Source organism: Macaca fascicularis, chromosome 15, assembly GCF_037993035.2.
Source record: "Macaca fascicularis isolate 582-1 chromosome 15, T2T-MFA8v1.1".
Taxonomy (NCBI): domain Eukaryota; kingdom Metazoa; phylum Chordata; class Mammalia; order Primates; family Cercopithecidae; genus Macaca; species Macaca fascicularis.
The window spans coordinates 79,766,194-79,794,150 of record NC_088389.1 but is presented as its reverse complement, the minus strand read 5'-3'; the positions used below and the strand labels follow the sequence as shown (position 1 = coordinate 79,794,150).

Genomic DNA, 27,957 nt, shown 5'->3' with positions numbered 1-27,957 from the left:
GAAAAAATAGTACTATAAAAAGAAATGGGACCGGGCGCAGTGGCTCACGTCTGTAATCCCAACACTTTGGGAGACCGAGGCAGGCGGATCACCTGAGGTCAGGAATTTAAGACCAGCTTGGCCACCATGGTGAAATCCTGTCTCTACAAAAATATAACAATTAGCTGCACATATTGGCATGCACCTGTAATCTCACCCACTAGGGAGGCTAAGGTAGGAGAATCGCTTGAACCCAAGAGGCGGAGGTTGCAGTGAGCCCGAGACCATGCCACTGCACTCCAGCCTGGGAGAGTGAGACTCCATTTCAGAAAGGGGAGGGGAAGGGGGAGGGGAAGGGAGGCTGGGCGTGGTGGCTCATGCCTGTAATCCCAGCACTTTGGGAGGTCAAGGCGTGCAGATCATCTGAGCTCAGGAGTTCAAGACCAGCCTGGCCAACATGGTGAAACTCTGTCTCTACTAAAAATACAAAATTAGCTAGGCGTGGTAGCGCATGCTTGTAATCTCAGCTACTCAGGAGGCTGCGGCAAGAATATCACTTGAACTCAGGAGTCGGAGGTTGTAGTGAGCCAAAATCTGTTGTACTCCAGCCCGGGCAACAGAGCGAGACTCCATCTCCAAAAAAAAAAAAAAAAAAAAAAAAATTGTGCTAAATAGACTATAAGAGTCCCACCAACTGAGCAAACACTGCATATCACAGAATTTTAAAAGATTAAATTTCTCCTTTTATAAGTTGTCTCACCTTTTGAATTTTTTCTTCTATATTACTGTGGTCATCATAGGGTTCCATTCTAATAAAAATTAAATAACCTAGTTAGTCACATGAAAAATCACATGGCAATTTAATATCCAAAGAGCTAATCAGTGCAAACCCACCCACCAACAACCACCCCAACAAAAAATAAAATTTAATCTGAAAGCGATAATAATTTATTAGAAGAACTGGACTAGCAGTCATAACTATGCTCTAATCCTATCATCATCTGGCTATTGATATATTATTTTAATTAATGTTTGTGGGAATCTGTTTTCTCACCTGTAAAATGCAAATGCTAAACTAGTCTCTAAGGCAACTTCTAGCTCTAAAAGTCACTTACTTCTTTATTTGGTTTTCCAGTCCTACACATTCAGATCTCAAGTTTCGTACCTGCTTAACTGATAATCTGCAAGAAAACATACAAAATGACAACTATAATACCATTACAATTAATTAGTATAGCCCACTTCTCTATTTTCCCTTTGCATATCCTTGATCAAGGCCTCTGGGTACAGCCACCAGCAAGCTAAAGGACTCTAAACTCTCTTTATCACACAAGTGATTCAACATACAGGCTCCTACTGAGATGGACCTAGGACTCGTAGGTTAGTATACCCTCTCTGATTAGAATGATGGAGGTTAGTAAGACGACTCTGCTCTTATCCTTATCTCACATACCCAGGGGATAAATTTAAATGTTATCTAATACAGTCAGGCAACATTTCAGTTAATTTCAAAGGATTCTATAGCTTTAGTAAAATACAACAAAGCATTCTACAAAGTTATCCTACTGTAATTGTCTACAGTTGCAAAAAAGAAATTATGCCAGGTGTGGTGGCTCACACCTGTAATGCCTATATTTTGGGAGGCTGAGGCAGGAAAGTGGCTTCAGGCCAGGAGTTTGAGACCAGCCTGGCTAAAAAGCAAGGCCCTGTCTCTACAAAAAAATTTTAAAATTAGCTGGGTGTGGTAGCACACGCCTGTACTCCCAGCCATGGCAGGAAGATCACTTGAGCCCCTGAACCTAAATATAAAATAGCATTAAGTGGTTTTAAAAAATGATGACTACCTACCTGAAAGAATATCTACTTAACGAAATACCCACTAATCGGACTAATGGACATTAAAAGTAATATACTGGCATGGTGCAGTGTCTCACACCTATAATCCCAGCACTTTGGGAGGCTGAGGTGGGTGGATCACCTGAGGTCAGGAGTTCCAGACCAGCCTGGCCAACATGGCAAAACCCCTTCTCTACTAAAAACTACAAAAATTAGCTAGGCATGGTGGCATGCGCCTGTAATCCCAGCTACTTGGGAGGTTGAGGCAGGAAAATTGCTTGAACCCGGGAGGGGGAGGTTGGAGTGAGCCAAGATTGTGACACTGTACTCCAGCCTGGGCAACAGAGCGAGACTCCATCTCAAAAAAAAAAAAAAAACATGGTAATACACTATGGCGATATGGAAAAATTTACAGAATGAAATATCAAGACAAAAAAGGATATGAAATAAAATAAACACTACAATTACAACTTTAAAATATATTTCCATATTTACAAAGCACATAAGAAAAGTGAACTTTTTCGGCCGGGCGCGGTGGCTCAAGCCTGTAATCCCAGCACTTTGGGGGGCCAAGATGGACGGATCACGAGGTCAGGAGATCGAGACCATCCTGGCTAACATGGTGAAACCCCGTCTCTACTAAAAAATACAAGAAACTAGCCGGGCGAGGTGGCGGGCGCCTGTAGTCCCAGCTACTCGGGAGGCTGAGGCAGGAGAATGGCGTAAACCCGGGAGGCGGAGCTTGCAGTGAGCTGTGATCCAGCCACTGCACTCCAGCCTGAGCGACAGAGCGAGACTCCGTCTCAAAAAAAAAAAAAAAAGAAAAGAAAAGAAAACTGAACTTTTTAAACTAAAGTGGGATGGGCACAGTGGCTCACACCTGCAATCCCAGCACTTTGGGAGGCCAAGGCAGGTGGACCACTTGAGGTCAGGAGTTCAAGACCAGCACGGTCAACATGGCAAAACCCCATCACTACTATAAATACAAAAAAGAAAATGAGCCAGGCGTGGTGGTAGGCGCCTGTAATCTCAGCTACTCAGGAGCCTGAGGCAGGAGAATCATTTGAACCCAGGAGGTGGAGGTTGCAGTGAGCCAGGATTCCACTACTGCACTCAAGCCTGGGCAACAGAGCGAGACTCCATCCCAAAATAAATAAATAAATCAATAAATACAGTGATCTTTTCTTTTTCTCTAAACTTACATTTATAGTATGCCTAAAGTTTTAAAATATTTTATGCAGAAGTTATCTGACTATAGCCACAGTGGCTCATGCCTGTAATCCTGACACTTTGGGAGGCTGAGACAGGCAGACTGCATGAGCTCAGAAGTTCGAGATCAGCCTGGGCAACATGGTGAAACCCCGTTACTATTAAAAACACAAAAATTAGCTGGGAATGGTGGCCTGCGCCTACAATCCCAGGTACTCTGGAGGCTGAGGTGGGAGGATGACTTAAGCCTGGGAAGCAGAGGCTGCGGTGAGCCGACATCACACCACTGAATTCCAGCTTAAGAGCCTAGGTGACAGAACCAGACCCTGTCTCAGATAGGGGAAAAAAAAAAAAAAAAAAAAAGTTATCTGACTTTAAAATGGAAAAATAATCACCAGGGTTTTGAGGTAGGCATGGATTATTTCTGCTGACATTATATTGGTGACATCTGTTCAAAAGAAAGAAATTATTTTCTATCAAGGTACTACTTACTGCGCATTTTCCTGATATTTTTGGGTAACACAATCTTCTCTTTGCAAAATTTGTAAAAATCTGCTACGTGCGAAATGGCATCTGGCAATGCATTTGTGCAAGTCCTGTGGTTTTATGTTAAATGTCTCTACAAAATGATGAGAAGAATCTACACGGAACACAATTAAGATTATAGAAAACAGGCTGGTCTGATAGTAGTGGGTTATCAGAATTGAACACTAGTGTCACTAACATTGATGGTATACAATCTCCCACTGCTAAATTTGATTGACTTTTTAAAAAAGGAAAACAGATTTACAAGCTAATAAATACCAAAAATGTTGAATTTTAATATTAAGAAATTAACATCATGTAACTAACAACTCCCCAAAAGCTAGTATACCATAAATATATAACAATACAACTAACGTTTTGTTTTGGTATTTGGGGCTGTTTTTTTGAGACAGGGTCTCACTGTATTGCCCAGGCTGAAGTGCAGTGGCACAAGTATAGCTTACTGCAGCCTCAACCTTCTGGGTTCAAGCAGTCCTCTCACCTCAGCCTCCACAGTAGCTGAGACTACAAGTACATACCACCATGCCCAAACTAATTGTTTTTTTAGTATTTTTTGTAGAGACTGGGTCTCAAGGTGTTGCCGAGGCTAGTCTTGAACTCCTGGACTCAAGGGATCCTCCTGTCTCAGTCTCCCAGAGGGCTGGGATTACAGGCCACCACACTCAGCCCGACACAACTAATGTTAATGAAAGTAAGATGACCTTTTTTTAAGGCAGGCAACTAAAAAAGATTTCTAAAGGTGAGTTATTTTACACAATTAAAAATTTTCGGAGGGCATCTACCTAAAAACATTCTTATTATAATTTGAGACGTCTAGAAATAGATTTATATCTATAGTGTATTTATTTATAGATATCTCTTTTTTTTTTTTTTTTTTTTGAGACGGAGTCTTGCTCTGTCGCCAAGGCTGGAGTGCAGTGGCACGATCTCAGCTCACTGCAAGCTCCGCCTCCCGGGTTTACGCCATTCTCCTGCCTCAGCCTCCCGAGTAGCTGGGACTACAGGCGCCCGCCACCTCGCCCGGCTAGTTTTTTGTATTTTTTAGTAGAGACGGGGTTTCACTGTGTTAGCCAGGATGGTCTCGATCTCCTGACCTCGTGATCCGCCCGTCTCGGCCTCCCAAAGTGCTGGGATTACAGGCTTGAACCACTGCGCCCGGCCAGATATCTCAAATTATAATAAGAGCTACTTTGCTTCCAAAAAGAATATTTTTTTTCTTTTTTTTTTTTTGAGACGGAGTCTCCCTCTGTCACCCAGGCTGGAGTGCAGCGGCGGGATCTCAGCTCAATGCAAGCTCCTTCTTCCGGGTTCATGCCATTCTCCTGCCTCAGCCTCCTGAGTAGCTGAGACTACAGGTGTCCGCCACCAAGCCCAGCTAATTTTTTGTATTTTTAGTAGAGACGGGGTTTCACCGTGTTAGCCAGGATGATCTTAATCTCCTGGCCTCATGATTCGCCCGCCCTGACCTCCCAAAGTGCTGGGATTACAGGCGTAAGCCACCATGCCCAGCCACAGAACCTTTTAACAAAGGAAGAAAGTCAATATAAAAAGGTAAGAGAGGATCACATCATCTCCACTGCTGCCATCAGTTTACTTTTCCTCCTAGTAAGACAATAGGACAGGATAACCAAATAAAACCACTGTTCATTTCTCAAATAATTATTCACTGTGTTACTAAAAACCAAAGTAGACCTGAGAATAACCCATATAAATATTTCAGAGTTCAGGTTTTTACCTGTAATAAATCCTACTTTAACATGGCTCAATACAACAAAAACATGAGTATTCTGAAAATCAGGGACTTCCACAGTGCATTAACGTTGCTTATCCAGGTCCTAGTATTGCCTCAGAGAAACCACCAGAATTTGCCGGGCATGGTGGCTCATGCCTGTAATCCCAGCACTTTGGGAGGCTGAGGCGGGCGGATCACAAGGTCAGGAGTTCGAAACCAGCCTGGCCAACATAGTGATACCCCATCTCTACTAAAAATACAAAAAAATTAGCCAGACATGGTGGCGTGTGCCTGTAGTCCCAGCTACTCAGGAGGATGAGGCAGTAGAATCGCTTGAACCCAGGAGGTAGGGGTTGCAGTGAGCCGAGATCACACCACTGCACTCCAGCTTGGGCAACAGAGTGAGACTTCGTCTAGGGAAAAAAGAAAAACAAAGAAATCATCAGAATTACTAAATATTTAACAAGAAATGAGTTTACCGAATTTAGAAGTTACCTAGAGACTGAACATTTTGACTGAATTGGTTTAAATCCAGAAATAGGACAATCCATGCTTACAAGTCTTATGCCTTATTAAATCCAAACATGCATATTTTATATAAAACAGTTTGTATTACATGTAATTGGGGCAGATCATCCACTAGCAGAAAAATTGGAAACATTCTCATATTACATTTGAAATCCTGGCACTTTGGGAGGCTGAGGTGGGAGGATTACTTGAGACCAGGAGTTCAAATCAAAACTAGCCTGGCCAACATAGGGAGATGCACCCTATCTCTAAAAAAAATAAAATTTTTTTTTTGAGACTGAGTCTGCTCTATTGCCCAGGCTGGAATTCTGTACTACAATCTTGGCTCACTGCACCCTCTGCCTCCCAGGTTCAAGCAATTCTCGTGCCTTAGCCTCCCCAAGTAGCTGGGATTACAGGTGCCCACCACAATGCCCAGCTAATTTTTGTACTTTAGTAATGATGGGGTTTCACCATGTTGGTCAGGCTGGTCTTGAACTCCTGACCTCAAGTGATCTGCCTACCTCGGCCTCCCAAAGTGCTGGGATTACAGGCATGAGCCACCACACCCAGCCAAAAAATAAACATTTTTTTTTAAGTACAAATTGCTCTTAAACATGAAACAATTTTCAACCTCACTAATAAGAGAAATACAAATTAAAACTATACTGAGATCCCACTGTAACCTATCAGACTGAAAAGATTAAAGTATCTGGTCACAGGCCGGGCGCAGTGGCTCACGCCTGTAATCCCAGCACTTTGGGAGGCCAAGGCTGGCGGATCACGAGGTCACGAGATCAAGACCATCCTGGTTAACACGGTGAAACCCCGTCTCTACTAAAAAATACAAAAAATCAGCCAGGTGTGGTGGCGGGCGCCTGTAATCCCAGCTACTCGGGAGGTTGAGGCAGGAGAATGGCGTGAACCCAGGAGACAAAGCTTGCAGTGAGCCGAGACCACGCCACTGCACTCCAGCCTGGGCAACAGAGCGAGACTCGATCTCAAAAAAAAAAAAAAAAAAAGGTCTGGTCACATACTATGTTAATGAGCCTTTAGGAAAACAGACATTATCCATACACTAGTGATAAAAGTATCAATTGTCGCCAGGAGCGGTGGCTCACGCATGTATGTAATCCCAGCACTTTAAGAGGCCAAGGCAGGAAGACTGCCTGAGCACAGGCATTCAACACCAGCCTGGGAAATATGGTGCAACCCCAGTATTAAAAAAAAAAAACAAAAAAGGCCGGGCGTGGTGCCTCATGCCTGTAATCCTAACACTTTGGTGTAATCCTAACACCTTGAGAGGCCAAGGCGGGCAGATCACCTGAAGTCAGGAGTTTGTGACCAGCCTGACCAACAGGGAGAAATCCCATCTCTACTAAAAATACAAAATTAGCCAGGCGTGGAGGCGCATGCCTGTAATCCCAGCTACTGAGGGGGCTGAGGTAGGAGAATCGCTTGAACCCAGGAGGCAGGGGTTGCAGTGAGCCGAGATCACGCTATTGCAGTCCAGCCTGGGCAACAAGAGCAAAAACTCCGTCTCAAAAAAAAAAAAAAAAGCCAGGCGCATCGGCTTACACCTGTAATCCCAACACTTTCAGAGGCCCAGGTGGGCAGATCATCTGAGGTAAAGAGTTCAAGACCAGCCCTGGCTAACATGGTAAAACCCCGTTTCTACCAAAAATACAAAAAATTAGCCAGGCATGGTGGCACACACCTGTAATCCCAGCTACTCAAGAGACTGAGGCAGGAAAATTTCTTGAACCCAGGAGGCAGAGGTTGCAGTGAGCTGAGATCATGCCATTGCACTCCAGCTTGGGCAACGAGAGTGAAACTCTGTCTTAGAGGAAAAAAAAGGGAAATGTTTCCCAATCCTTGTATTAGAACACAATAAAAAAACATAAATAGTAACTATGTTCATTATGAGAAGATTTCAAAGTACAGTTCCAGTAGAATATTAACCATTTCCTTTTTGGGGTACATTAATGTTTTAACTTATCTTGCTTTTACTAAGATCTCTTCATGATTTAAAAACTGTAAAGAACAATAAAAATTTAAGAATCAAAACAAAAAAGTATTTTATAAGTTGAACTTACTTTTAGAATTGGATTTAATATATTTCATTGCGACAAATCTTGCAAAATGATACATCAGATGAATAAACTTAGGACCACCAGGAGAAAGAAATAGTGAACCAACAACTTGAGGAAAGCTACTTCCACATTCACCCTATGAAGAAGAGAAGTAAGATGATTTGAAGACTTTGTTAACAAAAACTCTTACATTTACTTCATACTATTTTTGTTAAAGGGTGTGACAGTCTTGCAATAGAAGTCCCACATTTTCATGAGCACTATGCTACAGGTTGGCATGGGGTTCCCTAGTACCTCTTCATAGCACAGTGGCTTGGACATGTCCAACTCTGCAGCAGAGTACAAAATAGTCCAAGGGGGTAAGGCCCCCAGCCCACTGTCTCCTCATCATACTATTTTTGAAGCATAAAAGAATTTGATCAGGACTGGGTGCGGTGGCTCATACCTGTAATCCCAGCATTTTGGGAGGCGGAGGCAGACAGATCACTAGAGGTCAGGAGTTCAAGACCAGCCTGGCCAACATGGTGAAACCCCATCTCTACTAAAAATACAAAAGTTATCTGGGCATGGTAGTACATGGCTGTAATCCCAGCTACTCAGGTGGCTGAGGTGGGAGAATCGTTCAAACCTGGGAGGCAGAGTTGCAGTGAGCCAAGACTGTGCCATTGCACTCCAGCCTGGGTGACAGAACAAGACTCCATCTCAAAAAAATAAAAAATAAAAAAGAATTTGATCAGAATTATTCCATTTAAACCACAAGTTAAACGTTGTGGGTTTTGGTTTTTCTAAACTCTATGTGGACCTGGTAAGAAAAAACAATTATAATGATACAGACACAATCATTGATACTATCTGGGGAAGCAAACTAAAATAATATACAGTTGAAAAAGTTTTCTTTAAACAAAAACTGTGCTATAAACTCTCAGGAAGTCTAAAACCTATTTTCAGTGCACCTGGCCAGCAAAGCTGGTTTCTTCGAAATACATAGAATCCCAACCAAAAACCATCAAAGAAGACTATTTTAACTAGTATTTCCTTGCTTATACTGATAGCATTAAAGCATTAAAAAGATTTCACCTCTAAAAAGTTAAAGAGTTAAAGTAGTTTTTAACTTCTTAAAGTCTGTATCTTCTAACAAAAAGAATACTTACAGAAATCCTTTTTATCCATTCACAGCAATGTTTTCGGAATTCAGTATCACTTTTTTGGTCAAATGGGGGCCAACAAAATCTGGAAAACAAAAATAAAAGCATTAGGACTATGCACAACAAGAGCCAAAAAAAAAAGCCTCAGCAAATTTTTTAAAAATCAAACTTATTGCCAGGCGCAGTGGCTCGTGCCTGTAATCTCAGCACTTTGGGAGGCCAAGGCGGGCGGATCACAAGGTCAGGAGATCGAGACCATCCTGGCTAACGCGGTGAAACCCCGTCTCTACTAAAAAAATACAAAAAAATTAGCCAGGCGTGGTGGCAGGCGCCTGTAGTCCCAGTTACTCAGGAGGCTGAGGCAGGAGAATGGTGTGAACCCGGGAAGCGGAGCTTGCAGTGAGCCGAGATTGGGCCACTGCACTCCAGCCTGGGCGACAGAGCAAGACTCTGTCTCAAAAAAAAAAAAAAAAAAAAAAAAAAAAAAACTTATTTCTACTACCAGAAATATTAACACATGGCTGGGCGTGGTGGCTCACACTTGTAACCCCGGCACTTTGGAAAGCCAATGCAGACAGATCGCTTGAGGCCAGGAGCTCGAGACCAGCCTGGCCAACATGGAGAAATCCCGTCTCGACTAAAAATAAAAAAATTAGCTAGGCATAGTGGTGTGCGCCTATAGCCCCAGCTACTCAGGAGGCTGAGGCACGAGTACTGCTTGAACCCAGGAGGTGGAGTCTACAGTGAGCCAAGATGGCATCACTGCACTGCAGCCTGGGTGACCCTGTCTCAAAAGAAAAAAAAAAAAAATTAAAGTGAAATGAATTAAAGTTAACATTCTTAAATAACAGATAGAGAGACACCAACCTGTGAGAAATTGAATTTTTTAATTTATAAACATCTAAAGGATTGAGTTCTGTTTCATACAAACAACTAAAATGTATTAAATGAGGGAATGAACAGCTATAAGAATTGCTGAAAATCAGCTAAAGACAACAATCTCAACGGATCCACTGGACTAGTGCATAAAGATAAATAAATAAACTAGTAAATTAAGCCTGAAAAGAAATAGTAATCTTGCGGGACAGAAACATAAACAGATATATATGAAGAGGACAAAAAATGGCATACAAGAGCATGACTCCTAGAGATAATCCTTATCATACTGTGGGTGCTATTGCTTTGTGGCTAAACAAGACAGAAAAACATGAAAAAGAAAATTTTGCTTCAACTTTGGTCAAGAATATTAGGGTTTAAAATTTACCTACTGCTTTCCTTTCAGTCAGGTTTTTCCAAATTTTTATTCTGAGGCATAATTATTTAAGGCCTCACTTTTTCTATAACTACATTCAGTATTTGCAGAAAAAACTGAGCATGCATAGGGAACAAAAAGACTAAAAGGCTAGAATGTCAACAGTGATACTCAGTGGTTGACGGGTTTCAAAACAATTTTTACATTTTCCTATATTTTCTGAATTACTTAAAATGAGCCGTAATGTTGATAATCAGCAAAAAAAAAGTAAAAATCTATTTTTGTTTGGACAGAAGAAGCTGCTCTATACCTTAATAATAGGGAATTCCAAAAAATGATCCAAACATACCTATTCTCCTGCACACTCAGAACTTTAAATAAAAGCAAAATATTCTTTTTTTTTTTTTTTTTTTGAGGCGGAGTCTCGCTCTGTAGCCCGGGCTGGAGTGCAGTGGCCGGATCTCAGCTCACTGCAAGCTCCGCCTCCCAGGTTTACGCCATTCTCCTGCCTCAGCCTCCCGAGTAGCTGGGACTACAGGCGCCCGCCACCTCGCCCGGCTAGTTTTTTGTATTTTTTAGTAGAGACGGGGTTTCACGGTGTTCGCCAGGATGGTCTCGATCTCCTGACCTCGTGATCCACCCGTCTCGGCCTCCCAAAGTGCTGGGATTACAGGCTTGAGCCACCGCGCCCGGCAAAAGCAAAATATTCAAAATAGATTATCAAAAATGAAAATAATGCCCTAAGCAATAGATCTACTTGTTGCTTTCCTATATAAAAGATTGAAGGCACAACATAAATATCAAAAGAAATTTGAACACTTTTTTAGATAGCAGAAACACAAATCACATGCAAAATAACTTAGAACTGAGACTAGTGGGTGTTTACATTTTTATCTCCTTCTTAAACAACAGCATACAACAAAAGAGTAAATGTATTAGGAATGATTTTTCCCTACAGCAAGTGATGCTTTAATATATCACTGAAAAAAGTAAGGATTTACAGAGAACCATGTAGACAAAACAACACTGCCTATAGGAAAAGTAGTAAGGCATACAGTACTAAGCAAAAAAAAAAAAAAAAACAGGGCAAAATCAAGTTCATACAGATTGATACCAGTTAATTGTGCTGCTAACAATAATTTGCTTAATTATTAAGACCATAAAGAAAATGTTAAGAATTATATAAAATAAAAACTATATTATCTATAAAATACACAATGATTTTAAGATATGTACCAAAGAAAAACGTCACCCAGATTTATAAAGATTAAGAATTAAATGTATAAGACTCAAACCTGAATTTTGTAATATTCATTCAAAACATCAGTCAAAGGCCAAGTTGAAATTCTGGCTTATGCTGGGTGTGGTGGCTCACACCTGTAATCCCAGCACTTTGGGACGCCGAGGCGGGTGGTTCACCTGAGGTCAGCAGTTTGAAACCAGCCTGACCAACAAGGTGAAACTCCATCTCAAATAAAAATGCAAAAATTAGCCAGGCATGGTGGCAGGCACCTGTAATCCCGGCTACTCGGGAGGCTGAGACAGGAGAATTTCTTGAACCTGGGAGGCAGAAGTTGCAGTGAACCTAGATCGCGTCACTGCACTCCAGCCTGGGTGACGGAGTGAGACTCTATCTCAAAAAAAAAAAAGAAAAAAGAAATTCTGGCTTATATCAAAACACAGTCCATTTTCAAATTTGGAAAGACACTTAAGAAAATGAAATTATTTTTCCTTACTTGAAAACTTCTTTGGTGAGAGACTGGTCCAGAACTTGAAACAAAAAATAAGAAACTATATGAAAGGCATCACGGTTCAGCTTGTCAAACATGTTCCTAGTGGTTAAAAATGAAATAGAAATAGAAAAAGAAAAAGAAAATGGTTAATAAACCAAACATCATCAAAAGCTGAGTAAGAGTTCGACACAAATTAATGTTTTCATTCTCTTCAGGAAGTCAAGGCAAATTAATTTTTCTCATTCATGTACATTTTATAACCAGTTAAGAAAAACATGCAAGCTTTCATTTTCTAATTCTCAAATCACAGATTCAATATAAGACTGGCAGAACTGGCTTTAATGAAAACACTCTACAGAAAAGAAAGGAAAACCTAATTCGAGAGAGAACCATGCCTTATAATGGTAACAACCTACATTAACTGAATAACAGTAAATAGTTAATATTTATTAAGAGTTTCCTATTTGTCAAGCATTCTTCTAAGCCTTCTACAAGCAGTAACTTAGCTAATCTTCACTACTATCACATACTATCTACTTTAACACAAATTATTTTATTTAATCCTAATGACACTAGATAGTAGTTTGATTATCTTCATTATACAGATGAGGAAACCTAAATTTAGAGGTTAGAAATTTGCCCAAAATCACTTAACCAGAAAGTAGAAAAGCACTGATTTGAAATATGTCACCTCACCCTAGAGTCCAGGGTCTTCACTACTAGATTTTTATTCCCAGAACCATCTTTATAACATAACGCTGGCATTAGTTTTTATTGTTCCAATTACCCTAATTAATCAAAACAAAGCCTAAAAAAAAAAAAAGTGAAAACAAAACAAAAAAACACTAAACCCTTTAAGAAATGTCACACAACTATAAGGAATCAAGAGTTAACTTAAACGGAAAACCATGAAATTTACTTCCAAAAAATCAAATCAAGTGAATTTCTGACTTAGGATTACCATTCTCTTGCGTAAGTTCCTATGCCTATCCATTTGTCAAACAACACTTTTGTTCTTAGAATGTCTCTACTCTTCAAGTAACACAAATGAAGTTCCATCTATCCTACTTCCCTACCATCTCTCAAACCTGTTGTCTTTTCATAAAGTACCTTGCTCTCTTCTCTTTGACACTTATTATAATTTGTAATAAGACATTTGTTGAAGGTTTGTTCCTTCACTAGACTAAAACACTGTAAGGGGGCGGGTGCAATGGCTCACACCTGTAATCCCAGCACTTTGGGGGGCCAAGGCAGGCAGATCAAGAGGTCAAGAGATCGAGACCATCCTGGCCAACATGGTGAAACCCCATCTCTACTAAAAATACAAAAATTAGCCAGGTGTGGTGGCGTGCATCTGTAATCCCAGCTACTCAGGAGGCTGAGGCAGAAGAATCGCTTGAAACCAGGAGGCAGAGGTTGCAGTGAGCCAAGATCGCACCACTGCACTCCAGTCTGGTGACAGAGCGAGACTTCGTCTCAAAAAAAAAAAAAAAAAAAAAAAATTCTGTAAGGGAAAATTTATATCTATTCTGTTTATCACTGCATAGCCAGGTCCAATACTGTGGTCAATAAATATTTGTTGAATGAACAAATAAATGAATCACCTCTTTTTATTCCTACTGCCACTTTAGTTCAGGCCTAAATAACTAACTGCAAAGCCCTTCTTCCCCTTCTATCCATTCTCTGTAATGCAACCATATGATTTTTCCAAACTGCAAACCTTCTGGGCAAATATCTTGGAATGGATTGCTGAGTCATATATTAAGCATATGTTTAACATTTTTAAAAAATGGAGCCGGGCCTGCTGGCTCACGCCTGTAATCCCAGCACTCTGGGAAGCTGAGGCAGCTGGATCACCTGAGGTCGGGAGTTCGAGACCAACCTGACCAACATGGAGAAACCCCGTCTCTACTAAAAATACAAAATTAGTGGGGCATAGTGGTGCAAGCCTGTAATCCCAGCTACTCCGGAGGCTGAGGAAGCAGAATCTCTTGAACCCAGGAGGCAGAGGTTGCAGTGAGCCCAGATCACGCCACTGCACTCCGGCCTAGGCAACAAGAGCAAAACTCCATCTCAAAAAAAAAAAGAAAGAAAGAAAAGTGGTCATACCAGTTCAGGCTCATAGAAACAAAAAACTCATAAACTGCAAACCAAAGAGAACGTGTATGTACAAAATATAAGTGAATAAAAAATAATGGGTTTTTTTCTTTTTTGGTTTTAAGAGACAGGGTCTCACTCTTGTTACCCAGGCTGGAGTACAGCGCTACCATTATAGCTCGCTGTAGCCTCAAACTCCTGGGCTCAAGCAATACTCCCACCTTGCCCTCCCAAAGCACTGGGATAACAGGTGTGAACCACCATGTCTAGCCTAATTGCTTTTTTAAGAGACAGGGTCTCACTATGTTGCCCAGGCTGGTCTCAAACTTCTGGCCTCAAGCAATCTCCCACCTCAGCCTTCTAAGCAGCTGGATTTACAGGTGCATTGAGCAATTTTAAAAGTAAATTTGGCAGGGTGCAGTGGCTCATGCCTGTAATCCCAGCACTTTGGGAGGCCGACGTGGGAGGACTACTTGAGCCCAGAAGGTCAAGATCAGCCTAGGCAACACAGTGAAAACCCATCTCTACAGAAAGAATAGAATTAAAATTAGCCGGCCAGGCGTGGTGGCTCACGCCTGTAATCCCAGCACTTTAGGAGGCCAAGGCAGGTGGATCATGAGGTCAGGGGTTCAAGATCAGCCTGGCCAAGATGGTGAAACCCTGTTTCTACTAAAAATACAAAAAAATTAGCCAGGCATGGTGGCAGGTGGCTGTATTCCCAGCTACTCGGGAGGCTGAGGCAGAGAATTGCTTGAACCAGGGAGGCAGGGGTTGCAGTGAGCTGAGATCGCACAACGGCACTCCAGCCTGGGCAACAGAGCAAAACTCCATCTCAAAAAAAAAAGAATTAAAAGTAGCCAGGCGTGGCAGCAGGCAACTGTAATTCCAGCTACTTGGGAGGCGGAAGTGGAAGGATCACTTGAGCCCAGGAGATGGAGGCTGCAGTGAGCCACATTCAGGCCACTGCACTCCAGCCTGGAAGACAGAGCCAGATTATCTCAAAAAATAAAAACAAAAAAGTAAATTTGATGCCACATCCATGCTTAAAGCATTTAAAGAGCCGGGCACAGTGGCTCACACCTGTAATCCCAGCACTTTGGGAGGTCGAGGCAGGTGGTCGGGAGATTGAGACAATCCTAGCTAATATAGTGAAACCCCGTCTCTACTAAAAAAATACAAAAAAAAATTAGCCAAGCGTGGTGGCAGGCACCTGTAGTCCCAGCTACTCGGGAGGCTGAGGTAGAAGAATGGAGTGAACCTGGGAGGCAGAGCTTGCAGTGAGCTGAGATCATACCACTGCACTCCAGCCTGGACGACAGAGCAAGGCTCTGCCTCAAAAAAACAAAATAAAATAAAATAAAGCATTTAAAGGGGACATGTGTTACAAGATGGCGAATCTTGCAGAGAAAAGGAAATGCTTGTACCTTGTTGGTAGAATGCAAAGTAGTACAGCCTGGCCAATGTGGCAAAACCCCGTCTCTACTAAAAAATAGAAAAATTTGCTGGGCACGGTGGCAGGTGCCTGTAATCCTAGCTACTCAGGAGGCTGAGGCAGGAGAATTGCTTGAACCCAGGAGGCAGAGGTTGAAGTGAACCAAGATTGCGACATTGCACTCCAGCCTGGGAGACATAGCACACTCTGTCCCAAAAAAAAAAAAAACTAAAATTGCCAAAACACTGCAGAGAATGACGCAGTGACAATGAGAGCCATTCTCAGCGGAACTATGGAAAAGCTTCAGACTTCTCCACCAGTATAGAGAAAATGTGACTGTGCTATGGGCCATCAAATCATGTGAAACAAATAATACATGAACCTGATAAATGCTATATGCTTGTAGTCAATTTTTTTTTTTTCCCGGAGACTGAGTCTCCCTCTGTCACCCAGGCTGGAGTGCAGTGGCGCGATCTAAGCTCACTGCAACCTCCACCTCCTGGGCTCAAGCCATTCTCCTGCCTCAGCCTCACCAGAACCTGGGACTACAGGCGCACGCTGCCACGCCCGGCTAATTTTTTTGTATTTTAGTAGAGATGGGGTTACACCGTGTTGCCCAGGCTGTTTCCGAACTCCTGAGCTCAGGCAATCCGCCTCCTCGGCCTCCCAAAGTGCTAGGATTACAGGCACGAGCCACCACGCCAGGCGGTACTCAATTTTTAGAAAAGACTGCTAGACAGGCCGCTACACACGTTAATAGTAACTTCTCAAAAATAATTACCAAGCAAAACTTAATTACAGTTGTAAATCTTGACAGAAAAAATACAGCCAAAACAAGTCAAGAGGGGGAAGGCAGAGGAGGAGGAAGGAAATCTTATAATAGCTCGGTTCATTGTGAAATTATGGTAGGAATCAAAAGAGATTGATGAATCAAGAAATAGAGGTCGCTGGGTGCGGTGCCTCACGCCTGTAATCCCAGTACTTTGGGAGGCCGAGGCGGGTGGATCACCTGAGGTCAGGAGTTTGAGACCAGCTTGACCAACATGGCGAAACCCCGTCTCTACCAAAAACACAAAAATTAGCCGGGTGCAGTGGCGGGCACCTGTAATCCCAGCTAGTACGGAGGCTGAGGCACAAGAATCGCTTGAACACAGGAGGAGGAGGTTGCAGTGAGCCGAGATCGTGCTACTACGCTCCAGCCTGGGCAACAGAGCCAGACTCCGACTCAAAAACAAAAACAAGGAAAAAAACCACAGCCACAGTCAGGCATGGTGGCTCAAGTCTGTAATCCTGGCACTTTGGGAGGCCGAGGCCGGCGGATCATGAGGTCAGAAGTTCGAGACCAGCCTGGCCAATGTAGTGAAACTCATGTCTCTACTAAAAATACAAAAATTACCCGGACATGGTGGCGGGCGCCTGTAGTCCCAGCTACTCAGGGGGCTAAGGCAGAAATCACTTGAACCCGGGAGGCGGAGGTTGCAGTGAGCCGAGATCGCGCCACTGCACTCCAGCCTGGGCGACAGAGCGAGACTCTGTTTCAAAAAAAAAGCCTCTAGAAGAACTGAAAATATGTAATTTACAAAAATATAACAGATTGAGGAGAATAGAAGATGGCCAATGTATCTATCCCAAATTCCCCTTGGCCTACAGTGGGAATGGTGAAACAGAGATACTGACTAAAGTTGATAAAACATAGAAATAAAACAGAGTTATTTACAGTGGGTTATTAGGAGAGATCCATAACCTTAACAGAAGTGGAAAAAGTAGGGAAGGGGCTTTTACTTTCCATACTTTTCATTAAAAGGGTATTAGTTTTTAATACCTTCTCCGTTGTTTTATGCTAACTCCAGCATGCCTTACTAATTCAAAAATTAAAAATTATAAAGTTAAACCACCTTCAAAGGCTCCCTTGAGTTCAAAAGGCATTTTGTACGTAAGATTCCCCTGCTCTTCCACTACTACCCGCCATCCCTCCCACTACTCCACAGACCACCCCTCCACCACCTAGGCAGAATTAAGCTGTCCCTCCAGTTTTGCACTCTGCCCATCTGCAGACTTTGCACTCGCCTACAGATCGCTTCCGGCACTCTTCCATTATTTACTCTCTGCCTCTGCCACTAGGCTGGCAGCAACTGGGAGTAGGAACTTTGGAGTCAATGCCTGGCACAGAGTAACCGCTCAACCAATTCTGATTAATCAACCTCCGGGGTATACAAAAGGGCAAGGCCGGGATCCCCCGGCTCAGGCTCCCTCGCCCCCACAGCCCCGGCCTCCTTACACTCCGAGATGCGTGTGCGACACGATCTTTCCGCAAGCAATGGTTGCCGGGCCTGGCTCGAAGCCGAGCGCCTGCAGATACATCCAGAGATGCTCCTTCTCGAAAGCGGTGACCGAAGCCGAGCTCATCCTCGCGGTAGGCACGGCGGCTGCGAAGAAAGAAAGCGCAAACCCAGGGGACTCGGAGGGCCCTCAAGATCCCTCCCTACGGTCAGCCTGAGGTCGCGGCGGTCCTTCCATTGCCAAAGTCTGCTCCTTTCTCGCCCCAAGCCATTTCGCCTCAAAGGGACTTACAGCCTCCGGGAAACTGAGCTTCTAACGGTAGTGCGGGCACAACTGCCTCAGCAAAGCCACCACAAACCGAGACTCCCGCCCTTAAGGAAGAGCAGTATGCGCCTGCGCCGCCAGTCTTCCGAAGGAGGAGGGACTTCCCGGAAGGACTATATCTCCCGCCATGCCATGCGCCCTTCTCTCCTCCCTTTCGGTCATGCCCAGCCAAGAAACTACAAGACCCACGCGGCATTGCGCGGCCAGCGAATTGTTCTGCGCTTGCGTAACGGCTATCTTGCCCACATCCTCGGGTCTTCGGGTTTTTCTGATTGTTGGTGTGTGGGGTTCATTTGCTTGTGTATGCTAGTTGTTACGTCACATAAAAGCCATAAATGGAGCACTGTACCTCGGTGTAGAGAGAAGAAGCATTGGTTCCATCCTCCGCTATGCTCACTGTGACTCTGATCAAGTCACGTAATCTCTGAGCCTCATTTCTGTCATTAGCGAAATCTATGCCCTCAAATACTAGATGCTCCTTTGCCTGCTTTAAATGAAATCTGGCTCCCTACTCCCCCTGCAGTCTTTTTTTTTTTTTTTTTTTTTTTTTGAGACGGAGTTTCGCTCTTGTTGCTCAAGTTGGGGTGCAGTGACAAGATTTCGGCTCACTGCAACCTCCGCCTCCCGGGTTCAAGCATTTGTCCTGCCTCAACCTCCAGAGTAGCTGGGATTAACAGGCGTCCACCACCACGCCCGGCTAATTTTTTGTATTTTTAATAGTCTCTGAAAGCACAATAGAGACAATTTCACCATGTTGACCAGGCTGGTGTCGAACTCCTAACATCAGGTTATCCGCCGTCTTCGGCCTCCCAAAGTGTTGGGATTACAGGCGTGAGCCACTGCGCCCGGCCGCCTGCAGTTCTCTTAACTGACGGCTGTTGCCTACCACAAACCCCATAGACAACAGGGCCTCGAAATGGATTGGGTAACCTGCTTTTAAGTCTCATCGCTACCTCTGGCAATTATTGCCTCCTGCCTCACTAAAACCACCTTAATAAAAAGAGGCCAGGCACGGTGGCTCAAGCCTATAATCCCAGCACTTTGGGAGGCCAAGGTGGGTGTATCACCTGAGGCGGGGAGTTCAAGACCAGCCTCACCAACATGGAGAAACCCGGTCTCTACTAAAAATACAAAATTAGCCTGGCTTGGTAGCGCATGACTGTAATCCCAGCTCAGCTACTCGGTAGGCTGAGGCAGAAGAATAGCTTGAACCCAGGAGGCAGACGTTGCATTGAGCCAAGATCCTGCCACTGCACTTCAGCCTGGGCGACAAAGTGAGACTCTGTCTCAAAAAAAAAAAAAAAAAAAAGAGTGAGAGGAGAGAGAGAGAGAGAGAACCCACCAAGTTGCCCAGGCTGGGCTCGAACTCCTGGGCTCAAGCGATCTGTCCACCGTGGCCTCCCAAGGAATGAGCCACCGCGCCCAGCCTAAAACCACTTTTTGAAGTTTATGCATAGCTTTTCACTGTGGAGGTCATTGTAAGATCTCTAATTCCATTCTGGTGGTGCAGCCTGTGGTCCAGTTGCGCAGGAGGCTGAGGTGGGAAAATCATGTGGGCCCTGGGAAGCTGAGGCTGCAGTGAGCTGTGATTGCACGATTGCACTTCATTCAGCCTAGTGACAGAGCAAGACCCTTCTCCAAGCAAAAGAACAGCAACAAAAAAAATCTCTGACTCCTGTCAACAAAGAGTCAAACTCTGTAAAATTGTTACCGGTAAAAACAGAGTCTTGATCCAGACCCAAAGAGAAGGTTCTTGGATCTTGTGCGGGAAATAATTTGAGGTGAATCACAGAGCACAATGAAGGAAGGAAGTTTATTGGAAACTACTCCGTTGAAGAGCGGAGCAACCTCAGAAAGGAGGCGGAGGAACACACGGTCCTTTGTTACTGTCTCTACTTATGAGAAACTATAAAGAGCTGTAATTAAACTTGGAATGCGCAGATGTGCTCACTAAAGGTGGGGCTATTGTGCTTTCAGAGACCATTAATCTTTCAACCTATGCTTGCTCATTAACATCATCTTTAAGTAAAGTTGGCTGCTCTTTAGAGCATCTGGACATTCTGCAGGATTGGTGGGAGATGTCCTGTATGGCCATAAATATTCTGTTATTATAATTGGTGGCAAGCTTAGAATGTGGCTGTTTTTAGACCATAAGCATTAATTTTATAGGAGCCTTGTAAGTGCCTAGCTAGTTTAAGATGGAGTCACTTGAGTCATGTTTTATTTAACCAGAGGCCTGGAAAGCAGGGGTTCCTCTAACAAAATATTTAAAGAAGTTTATTCTGAGCCAAATATGAGTGACTATGGCCTGAGGCACAGTCTCAAGAGTTCCTGAGAACATGTGCCCCAGATGGTGGGGCTATAGCTTGGTTTTAGGGAGACGTAAGACATCGATCAATACATGTAAGGTATACATTGGTTCTGTACAGAAAGGTGAGGCAACTCAGAGTGGAGGGTTCAGGTCATAGGTGGACTCAAAGATTTTCTGATTGGGGCGGGCATGGTGCCTTACGCCTGTAATCCCAACACTTTGGGAGGCCGAGGCACTTGAAGTCAGGAGTTTGAGACCAGCTTGGTTAACATGGTGAAACCCCGTCTCTACTAAAAATACAAACATTAGCCAGGAATGGTGGTGCGCACCTGTAATCCCAACTACTCAGGAGGCTGAGGCAGGAGAATCGCTTAAACTCAAGAGGCCAAGGTTGCAGTGACCTGAGATCGTACCACTGAATTCCAGCCTGGGCGATTCGGTGAGACTGTCTCAAAACAAAAAAAAACAACAACAAAAAAGATTTTCTGGCCGGGCGCGGTGGCTCAAGCCTGTAATCCCAGCACTTTGGGAGGCCGAGACGGGCGGATCACAAGGTCAGGAGATCGAGACCATCCTGGCTAACCCTGTGAAACCCCGTCTCTACTAAAAAATACAAAAAACTAGCCGGGCGAGGTGGCGGGCGCCTGTAGTCCCAGCTACTCCGGAGGCTGAGGCAGGAGAATGGCGTGAACCCGGGAGGCGGAGCTTGCAGTGAGCTGAAATCCGGCCACTGCACTCCAGCCTGGGTGACAGAGCGAGACTCCGTCTCAAAAAAAAAAAAAAAAAAAAAAAAAAAAAAAAGATTTTCTGATTGCTATTGGTTGAAAGAGTTAAGTTACTATCTAAAGACCTAGAATCTATAGAAAAGTGTCTATCAAGATAAGTGGTTGTGGACACCAGGGTTAGTATGAAGTCTCATAGGTGGCCACCCAAAAGTACTAGAAGCTGGGTGTAGTGGCTCATACCTGTAATCCCAACACTTTGGGAGGCTGAAGCTGTGGATTGTTTCAGCCCAGGAGGCAGAGGTTGCAGTGAGCCCACATCATGCCACTGAATGCCAGTCTGGGCAACAGTGCAAGACCCTGTCTCAAAAAAAAAAAATTTACGCTAGACACAGTGGCTCGCACCTGTAATCCAGCATTTTGAGGGGCCAAGGTGGGCAGATCACCTGAGGTCAGGAGTTCGACTGGCCTGGCCAACACGGTGAAACCCAATCTCTACTATAAAGACAAAAATTAGCCAGGCATGGTGGCAGATGCCTGTAGTCCCAGCTACTTGGGAGGCTGAGGCAGGAGAATTGCTTGAACCCGGGACGCAGAGGTTGCAGTGAGCTGAGATCACATGCCATGCCACTGTACTCCAGTGTGGGTGACAGAGCAAGTATTGGATTCTCAGTTAATCTCTTCAGGATGGGGATGGCCTGCCAGGGGAAAGATCTACTTATTTCAATAGAGATTCTATTTATGTATTTATTTATTTATGAGATGGAGTCTCACTCTATCACCCAGGCTAAAGTGCAGTGGTGCCATCTCGGCTCAGTGCAACCTCTGCCTCCTGGGTTCACGTAATTCTCCTGCCTTGGCCTCCCAAGTAGCTGGGATTATAGGCATGCGCCACCATGCCCAGCTAATTTTTGTATTTTTAATAGAGAAAGGGTTTCACCGTGTTGACCAGGCTGGTCTGGAACTCCAGACCTTAGGTGATCTGCCCGCCTCGGACTCCCAAAGTGCTGGGATTACAGGTGTGAGCCACCGGCCAGCTTCTTTACAGATGTAGATTTCCCCCCATAAGAGACGGTTTTGAAGGACCATTTCAAAATATAACAAAGAAACATATTTTGGGAAAAAATATTTTAATTTCCTTCTTTATCTGTCAATGTTATGCCAGTCAAGTTGGAAAGTAAGCTGGGTTATATAGGCTTAAACAAAACCCATCTGATGAGATTTTTATGACTTGTAGGACATGACTCCCCAAGTTCTATAGATAGGAATTTGGACAAGAAAGAAAAAAGGTCAGAGTTTACTCCTCACTCACTAGGCCTCATTCTAAGATTTGGCAGCTAGGCACAGTGGCTCATGCCTGTTAATTCCAGCACTTTGGGAGTCCAAGGCAGGAGGATTACTTGAGACCAGGAATTCCAGGCTAGCCTGGTATTCTCCCGCCTCAGCCTCCTGAGTAGCTGGGATTACAGGCATCCGCCACCACACCTGACAAATTTTTGTATTTTTAGTAGAGACAGGGTTTCACCATGTTGGCCAGGCTGTTCTGGGGCTCCTGACCTCAAGTGATCTGCCCGCCTTGGCCTCCCAAAGTGTTGGGGTTACAGACGTGAGCCACCATGCCCAGCCCAATCTTTTTAAGGTTTTTTGTTATAGAGAGAAGGTCTCACTATATTGCCCAGGCTGGTCTGGAACTCCTGGGCTCAAGTGATCCTCCCACCTTGGCCTCACAAAGTGCTGAGATCACAAGTGTGAGCCACTGCCTCCAGATTGCTTCTACAATTTACTCCCTTAATTAATACTTCTTTTTTTTTTTTTTTTTTTTTTGAGATGGAGTCTCGCTCTGCCACCCAGACCAGAGCGCAGTGGCATGATCTTGGCTCACTGCAACCTCTGCTTCCTGGGTTCAAGCGATTCTTCTGCCTCAGCCTCCTGAGTAGCTGGGATTACAGGCCTGTGCCACTACAACTCGGCTAATTTTTTTTTCTTTTTTTTGTATTTTTAGTAGAAACGGGGTTTCACCATGTTGGCCAGGCTGGAAACTCCTGACCTCAAGTGATCCACCCACCTTGGCCTCCCAAAGTGCTGGGATTATAGGCAACTAATACTTAATGTTGCTTTGTGCCAGGCACTGCTCTAAGCTTTTCATAAATGTTAACTGTTTAATCTTCATAGCAAACCTAACACTATTCCTGTTTTAGTGATGAAAAAAAATGAGGCATAGAGAAATTAAGTAACTTGCTCAAGGTCACACATAAGTGGCAGAATCAGATTAGAAACCAGAGTCTGAGCCCTTACCCATCATGCTATGCTTCCTCCCAGTTGACCTGCTTTTAGTCACATGCCCACCACTAGGCTAAGGGAAAGCAAAAACCTTGACCACTATACCCACTGAGACCTTCAAAATAAGCATGAATGAATCATGGGAGACCAAAAGACAACAAATGTTCACTATACCAGAGGGAAAAAAAATCATGAAGTCAAGATTATACAGCCCAATTTTTATTGTAAGTATTTCAGCAATTAAACTTTAAATAATTATATTAAATGATATATGACACAGAACTAGGATCTCTTACAAAAGTTTAGATGAGAGTGTCATTGCAATTAAGACCAATATAGCCAAAAAACTAGATTAACACTCTTCAAAGTCACGGGAATAAAAACAGGAAGTTTAATGTAATGCAAATTGCATATTCAACCTAAAGGGGTTTTTTTTTTTTTTTTTTTTTTTTTGAGACGGAGTCTCGCTCTGTCGCCCAGGCTGGAGTGCAGTGGCGCGATCTCGGCTCACTGCAAGCTCCGCCTCCCGGGTTCACGCCATTCTCCTGCCTCAGCCTCCTGAGTAGCTGGGACTACAGGCGCCCACAACTGCGCCCGGCTAATTTTTTTTGTATTTTTAGTAGAGACGGGGTTTCACCGTGGTCTCGATCTCCTGACCTTGTGATCCGCCCGCCTCGGCCTCCCAAAGTGCTGGGATTACAGGCGTGAGCCACCGCGCCCGGCTAAAGGGGTATTTTATTGTTGTTAGTTATTCAACATTTTGCCCTGAGAGGACAGGGTCATTAGCAGGTGAATGATTTGATCCGTTCTCCTCTTCCAAAGCTATAATATCTGGAATCTCATCCGTCTCAGATGTCAAGTCTATGGTGGTGAAATCAAGTACCTGTAAAAGAAGAATCTTGGATATTGAAACAAACACTGATGAAGCAGAGTTGTCAGGTCCATCTGAGCTCATGGAGACTTTAGTGCATGTAGGTGAACCTTGCTTTGTCCATAGCTGTGTTTTTGAAAAGATGTTTGTGGTCTTATTCATGCAATTCCCTCATACTATAAAAGCACTAAGGAAAACTTTTAAAAAGGAAACTAACTAGTGGTGGAACCTAGTCAATGAAGGCTTTTTTAAAAATACCAGATATATAGCATTTCTTGTTATTTCTCGTTATTCTCGTTATTCAACTATTAATCTATTACTTTCTTAAAATCCATAATACTTTTCCATAAGCAAGTGTCTAGGGAAATGTCTAGCAACTGAGGAAACAAAAGGTCTTTTTATGGTTGAAACAGCCATCACAAAACCCCACCTCTTCCCTACACAGGAAAGCCTTTAGGGACAAGAAACTCTATCAAATTTTATTTTATGTACAATTTTGATAAGCTAGGTAATGTTTCTTAGCAAACAACAGATTAAAACAAGAAAATTAAGGCCGGCCGTAGTGGTTCACGCCTGTAATCCCAGCACTTTGGGAGGCCGAGGTGGGTGGATCATGAGGTCAGGAGATCAAGACCATTCTGGCTAACACAGTGGAACGCTGTCTCTACGAAAAATACAAAAAATTAGCTGGGCGTGGTGGCATGCACCTGTAGTCCCAGCTACTCAGGAGGCTGAGGCAGGAGAATCACTTGAACCTGGGAGCAGTGAGCCAAGATCGTGCCATTGCACTCCAGCCTGGGCGACAGAGTGAGACTCTCTCAAAAAAAAAAAAAAAAGAAAAGAAAAGAAAAATTAACAACATATAACATATTACTAAAGGCTAGAATCTTGATAGTGGAGGGAAAAAAAACAGCTAATTACCTAACAGGAAAAAGAGCTAACAGCAACTAAAATCCCTCAAAAAGACTGGGCGTGGTGGCTCACGCCTGTAATCCCAACACTTTGGCAGGTGGATCAGGAGGTCAGGAGTTCAAGACCAGCCTGGCCAAAATGGTGAAACCCTGTCTCTACTAAAAATACAAAAATTAGTTGGGTATAGTGGCAGATGCCTGTAATCCCAGCTTCTCGGGAGGCTGAGGCAGGAAAATCACTTGAACCCAGGAGGCAGAGGTTGCAGTGAGCCAAGATTGCACCACTGCACTCTAGCCTGGGTGACAGAGCAAGACTGTCTGAAAAAAAAAAAAAAAAAAAATCCCTCAAAAAATAGAAGGAAAGAGGGAAATTGGGGAGTCATTGTGGGGCTTTTTTGTTTTGTTTTGTTTTAAACGGAGTTTCACTCTGTCCCCCAGGTTGGAGTGCAGTGGCGTGATCTCAGCTGACTGAAACCTCAGCCTCCCAGGTTCAAACCCATTCTCCTGCCTCAGTTTCCCGAGTAACTGGGATTACAAGCGTGTGCTGCGACCATGCCCAGCTAATTCTTATATTTTTTAGTAGAGATGGGGTTTCACCATATTGGCCAGGCTGGTCTCGAACTCCTGACCTCAAGTGATCCACCCTTCTTGGCTTCCCAAAATGCTGGGATTGCAGGCGTGAGCCACCGCACCTGGCCTGGAGTTATTGTTTAATGGGTACAGAATTTGTGCTTAAGATGAATATAACAGCGATGGTTGTATAACATTGTGAATGTGCTTAATGCTATAGAATTATACATTTAAAAATTGAAAAAATGGAAAATTTGACACTGGATTTCGGTTTTGTTTGTTTTGAGATGGAGTCTCATTGTCACCCAGGCTGGAGTGCAGTGGGGCAAACTCGGTTCACTACAACCTCCACCTCCCAGGTTCAAGTGATTCTCCTGCCTCAGCCACCCAAGTACCTGGTATTACAGGTGTGTGCCACCACACCCGGCTAATTTTTGTATTTTCAGTAGAGATGGGATTTCACCATCTTGGCAAGGCTGGTCTTGAACTCCGGACCTCAGGTGCTTCATTCACCTTGGCTTCCCAAAGTGCTGGGATTACAGGCATGAGCTCCTGTGCCCCACCAGCTCTACTATCTTTTATATGACACTCTCAAATGGCACTTTCATAAAATCCATACCAGCTAAAAACCTAGAAACCATATTCTGTATCAAGACTCCCTTGTGAGATTCAAAACCTTTCATTATATTATATTTCATATCATATCTCTAATCTGCAGGCCCAGTTTAAGCAAGTAAAACCTGAGAAGAATCCCAGGCAATTCTCTCTACTTCCCATTGCAAACATTTTCCTTTTGACTGCCTGCCTATCGCTTCACTTAGTCATCTTACTGACAATCTTAACAATTTTTTTTTTTTTTGAGATGGAGTCTCGCTGTCACCCAGGCTGGAGTGCAGTGGTGCCATCTTGGCTCACTGCAACCTTCGCCTCCCAGGTTCAAGCAATTCTCATGCCTCAGTAGCTTGAATTACAGGAGCAAGCCACAATGCCCAGCTAATTTTTGTATCTTTCGTAAAGACGAGGTTTCACCTTGTTGGCCAGGCTGCCCTTGAACTCCTGGCCTCAAGTGATCGGCTGACTCGGCCTCCCAAAGTGCTAGGATTACAGGCATGAGCCACCGCACCTGGGCAATCTTAACAATTAAAGATGTACTGTGTTAATCAGCAGTTTCATCTGTCAAACTCAACGAAGTGCTCCCTCTCACCACCAATTGAGAGTATAATTTCCTGATTCAGTCTTTTCCTTCCGAGCATTCTATTCCTGACTCTCAGCTTAGGATGGTTAGTTAGAGGTCCTTAACCCTCACCAGTCCTAAAAATATGACCTGGGTCTAGCCCAGTGAGGGTCAAATTAATACCACTTTTTTTTTCAGGAGTTGATAATTTCTAAAACTAAAGTTTTATAAGTTCAGTTCTAAAGAAGTTCATTTTGGGGTGGAAGGAGCAGGGTAGCATCAGAATCTCAAAAGGTAACCAAGAAAGATACCATAAAACAAGTCTTTGGCTTAAGTTGACCTTGAGCCCTGTATCTTATGTAAACCAAATTTTAGTTTTTTCCTTTTCATTTCATTAGTTGTTTCTTTCCTGCAGCCTTAAACTCCTGGGCTCAAGCAATCTTCCTGTCCCAGCTACCTGAGAAACTGAGACTATAGGTGCATACCACTAGGCCCAGTTTCATTAGTTCTTTAATACCTATAAACTGCCTTTTCAAAGTGGATATATTTTCCTAACCATGAGCTGGTATTATATACTCACACCTGAACTGCCAAGTTAAAGATACTACATGTCACTGTCCCACAGATGATGTCCCCATGCTTCTAGTGCAAATTAAAAAAACACATCCCCATCCTCAACACTCACTTCCATCTGTTGAGGCAACATTAACTTAATAGATGAGAAAACTAAGGCTCAGTGATTAATGGCCAATGCATCATGTTCCTTTGCATTTTTGCATAGGACAAACTAGAAAGACTATGTTATTATTACAGGCAAAGGAAAAAATGTTCTTGAACCCTCCCTGAGGCACATCATGCCAGGTTTCATGCAGTCATATGTTTACGAACCTGCCATGGTTACATACTGTGTCAGCCTTAGTATTTTCCCTCAAAAGAACTGTTTTCTGGAGGAA

The 27,957-nt window shown here is 43.6% G+C and overlaps 2 protein-coding genes across 16 annotated transcripts in view; both read right to left on the bottom strand.

Moving 5' to 3' along the window:
* Positions 1-18,215, bottom strand: part of HAUS6 (HAUS augmin like complex subunit 6) — a 50,349-nt gene extending 32,134 nt beyond the window's left edge. The window contains exons 1-8 of one of the 3 annotated variants that reach the window (XM_074017392.1): positions 17,840-18,215; positions 12,036-12,131; positions 9,054-9,132; positions 7,906-8,038; positions 5,306-5,715; positions 3,517-3,664; positions 1,095-1,160; positions 740-788 (exon numbers count right to left, since the gene is read on the bottom strand). In XM_074017392.1, the coding sequence (XP_073873493.1) occupies positions 740-787 (48 nt within the window). In that variant the 5' untranslated portion in view covers position 788; positions 1,095-1,160; positions 3,517-3,664; ... (3 more) ...; positions 12,036-12,131; positions 17,840-18,215. The remainder of the gene's footprint in view (positions 1-739; positions 789-1,094; positions 1,161-3,516; positions 3,665-5,305; positions 5,716-7,905; positions 8,039-9,053; positions 9,133-12,035; positions 12,132-17,839) is intronic. The other 2 variants (XM_074017393.1, XM_015437116.3) reach the window with 2 other exon arrangements.
* Positions 18,216-23,681: 5,466 nt separating this feature from the next.
* Positions 23,682-27,957, bottom strand: part of LOC102124370 (perilipin-2) — a 119,328-nt gene continuing 115,052 nt past the window's right edge. For 12 of the 13 annotated variants that reach the window (XM_074017413.1, XM_074017402.1, XM_074017395.1 and 9 more), the window contains one exon: positions 24,212-24,361. In XM_074017413.1, the coding sequence (XP_073873514.1) occupies positions 24,227-24,361 (135 nt within the window). In that variant the 3' untranslated portion in view covers positions 24,212-24,226. Of the gene's footprint in view, positions 23,908-24,210; positions 24,362-27,957 lie in introns of those variants that run through there. The other variant, XM_074017396.1, reaches the window with a different exon arrangement.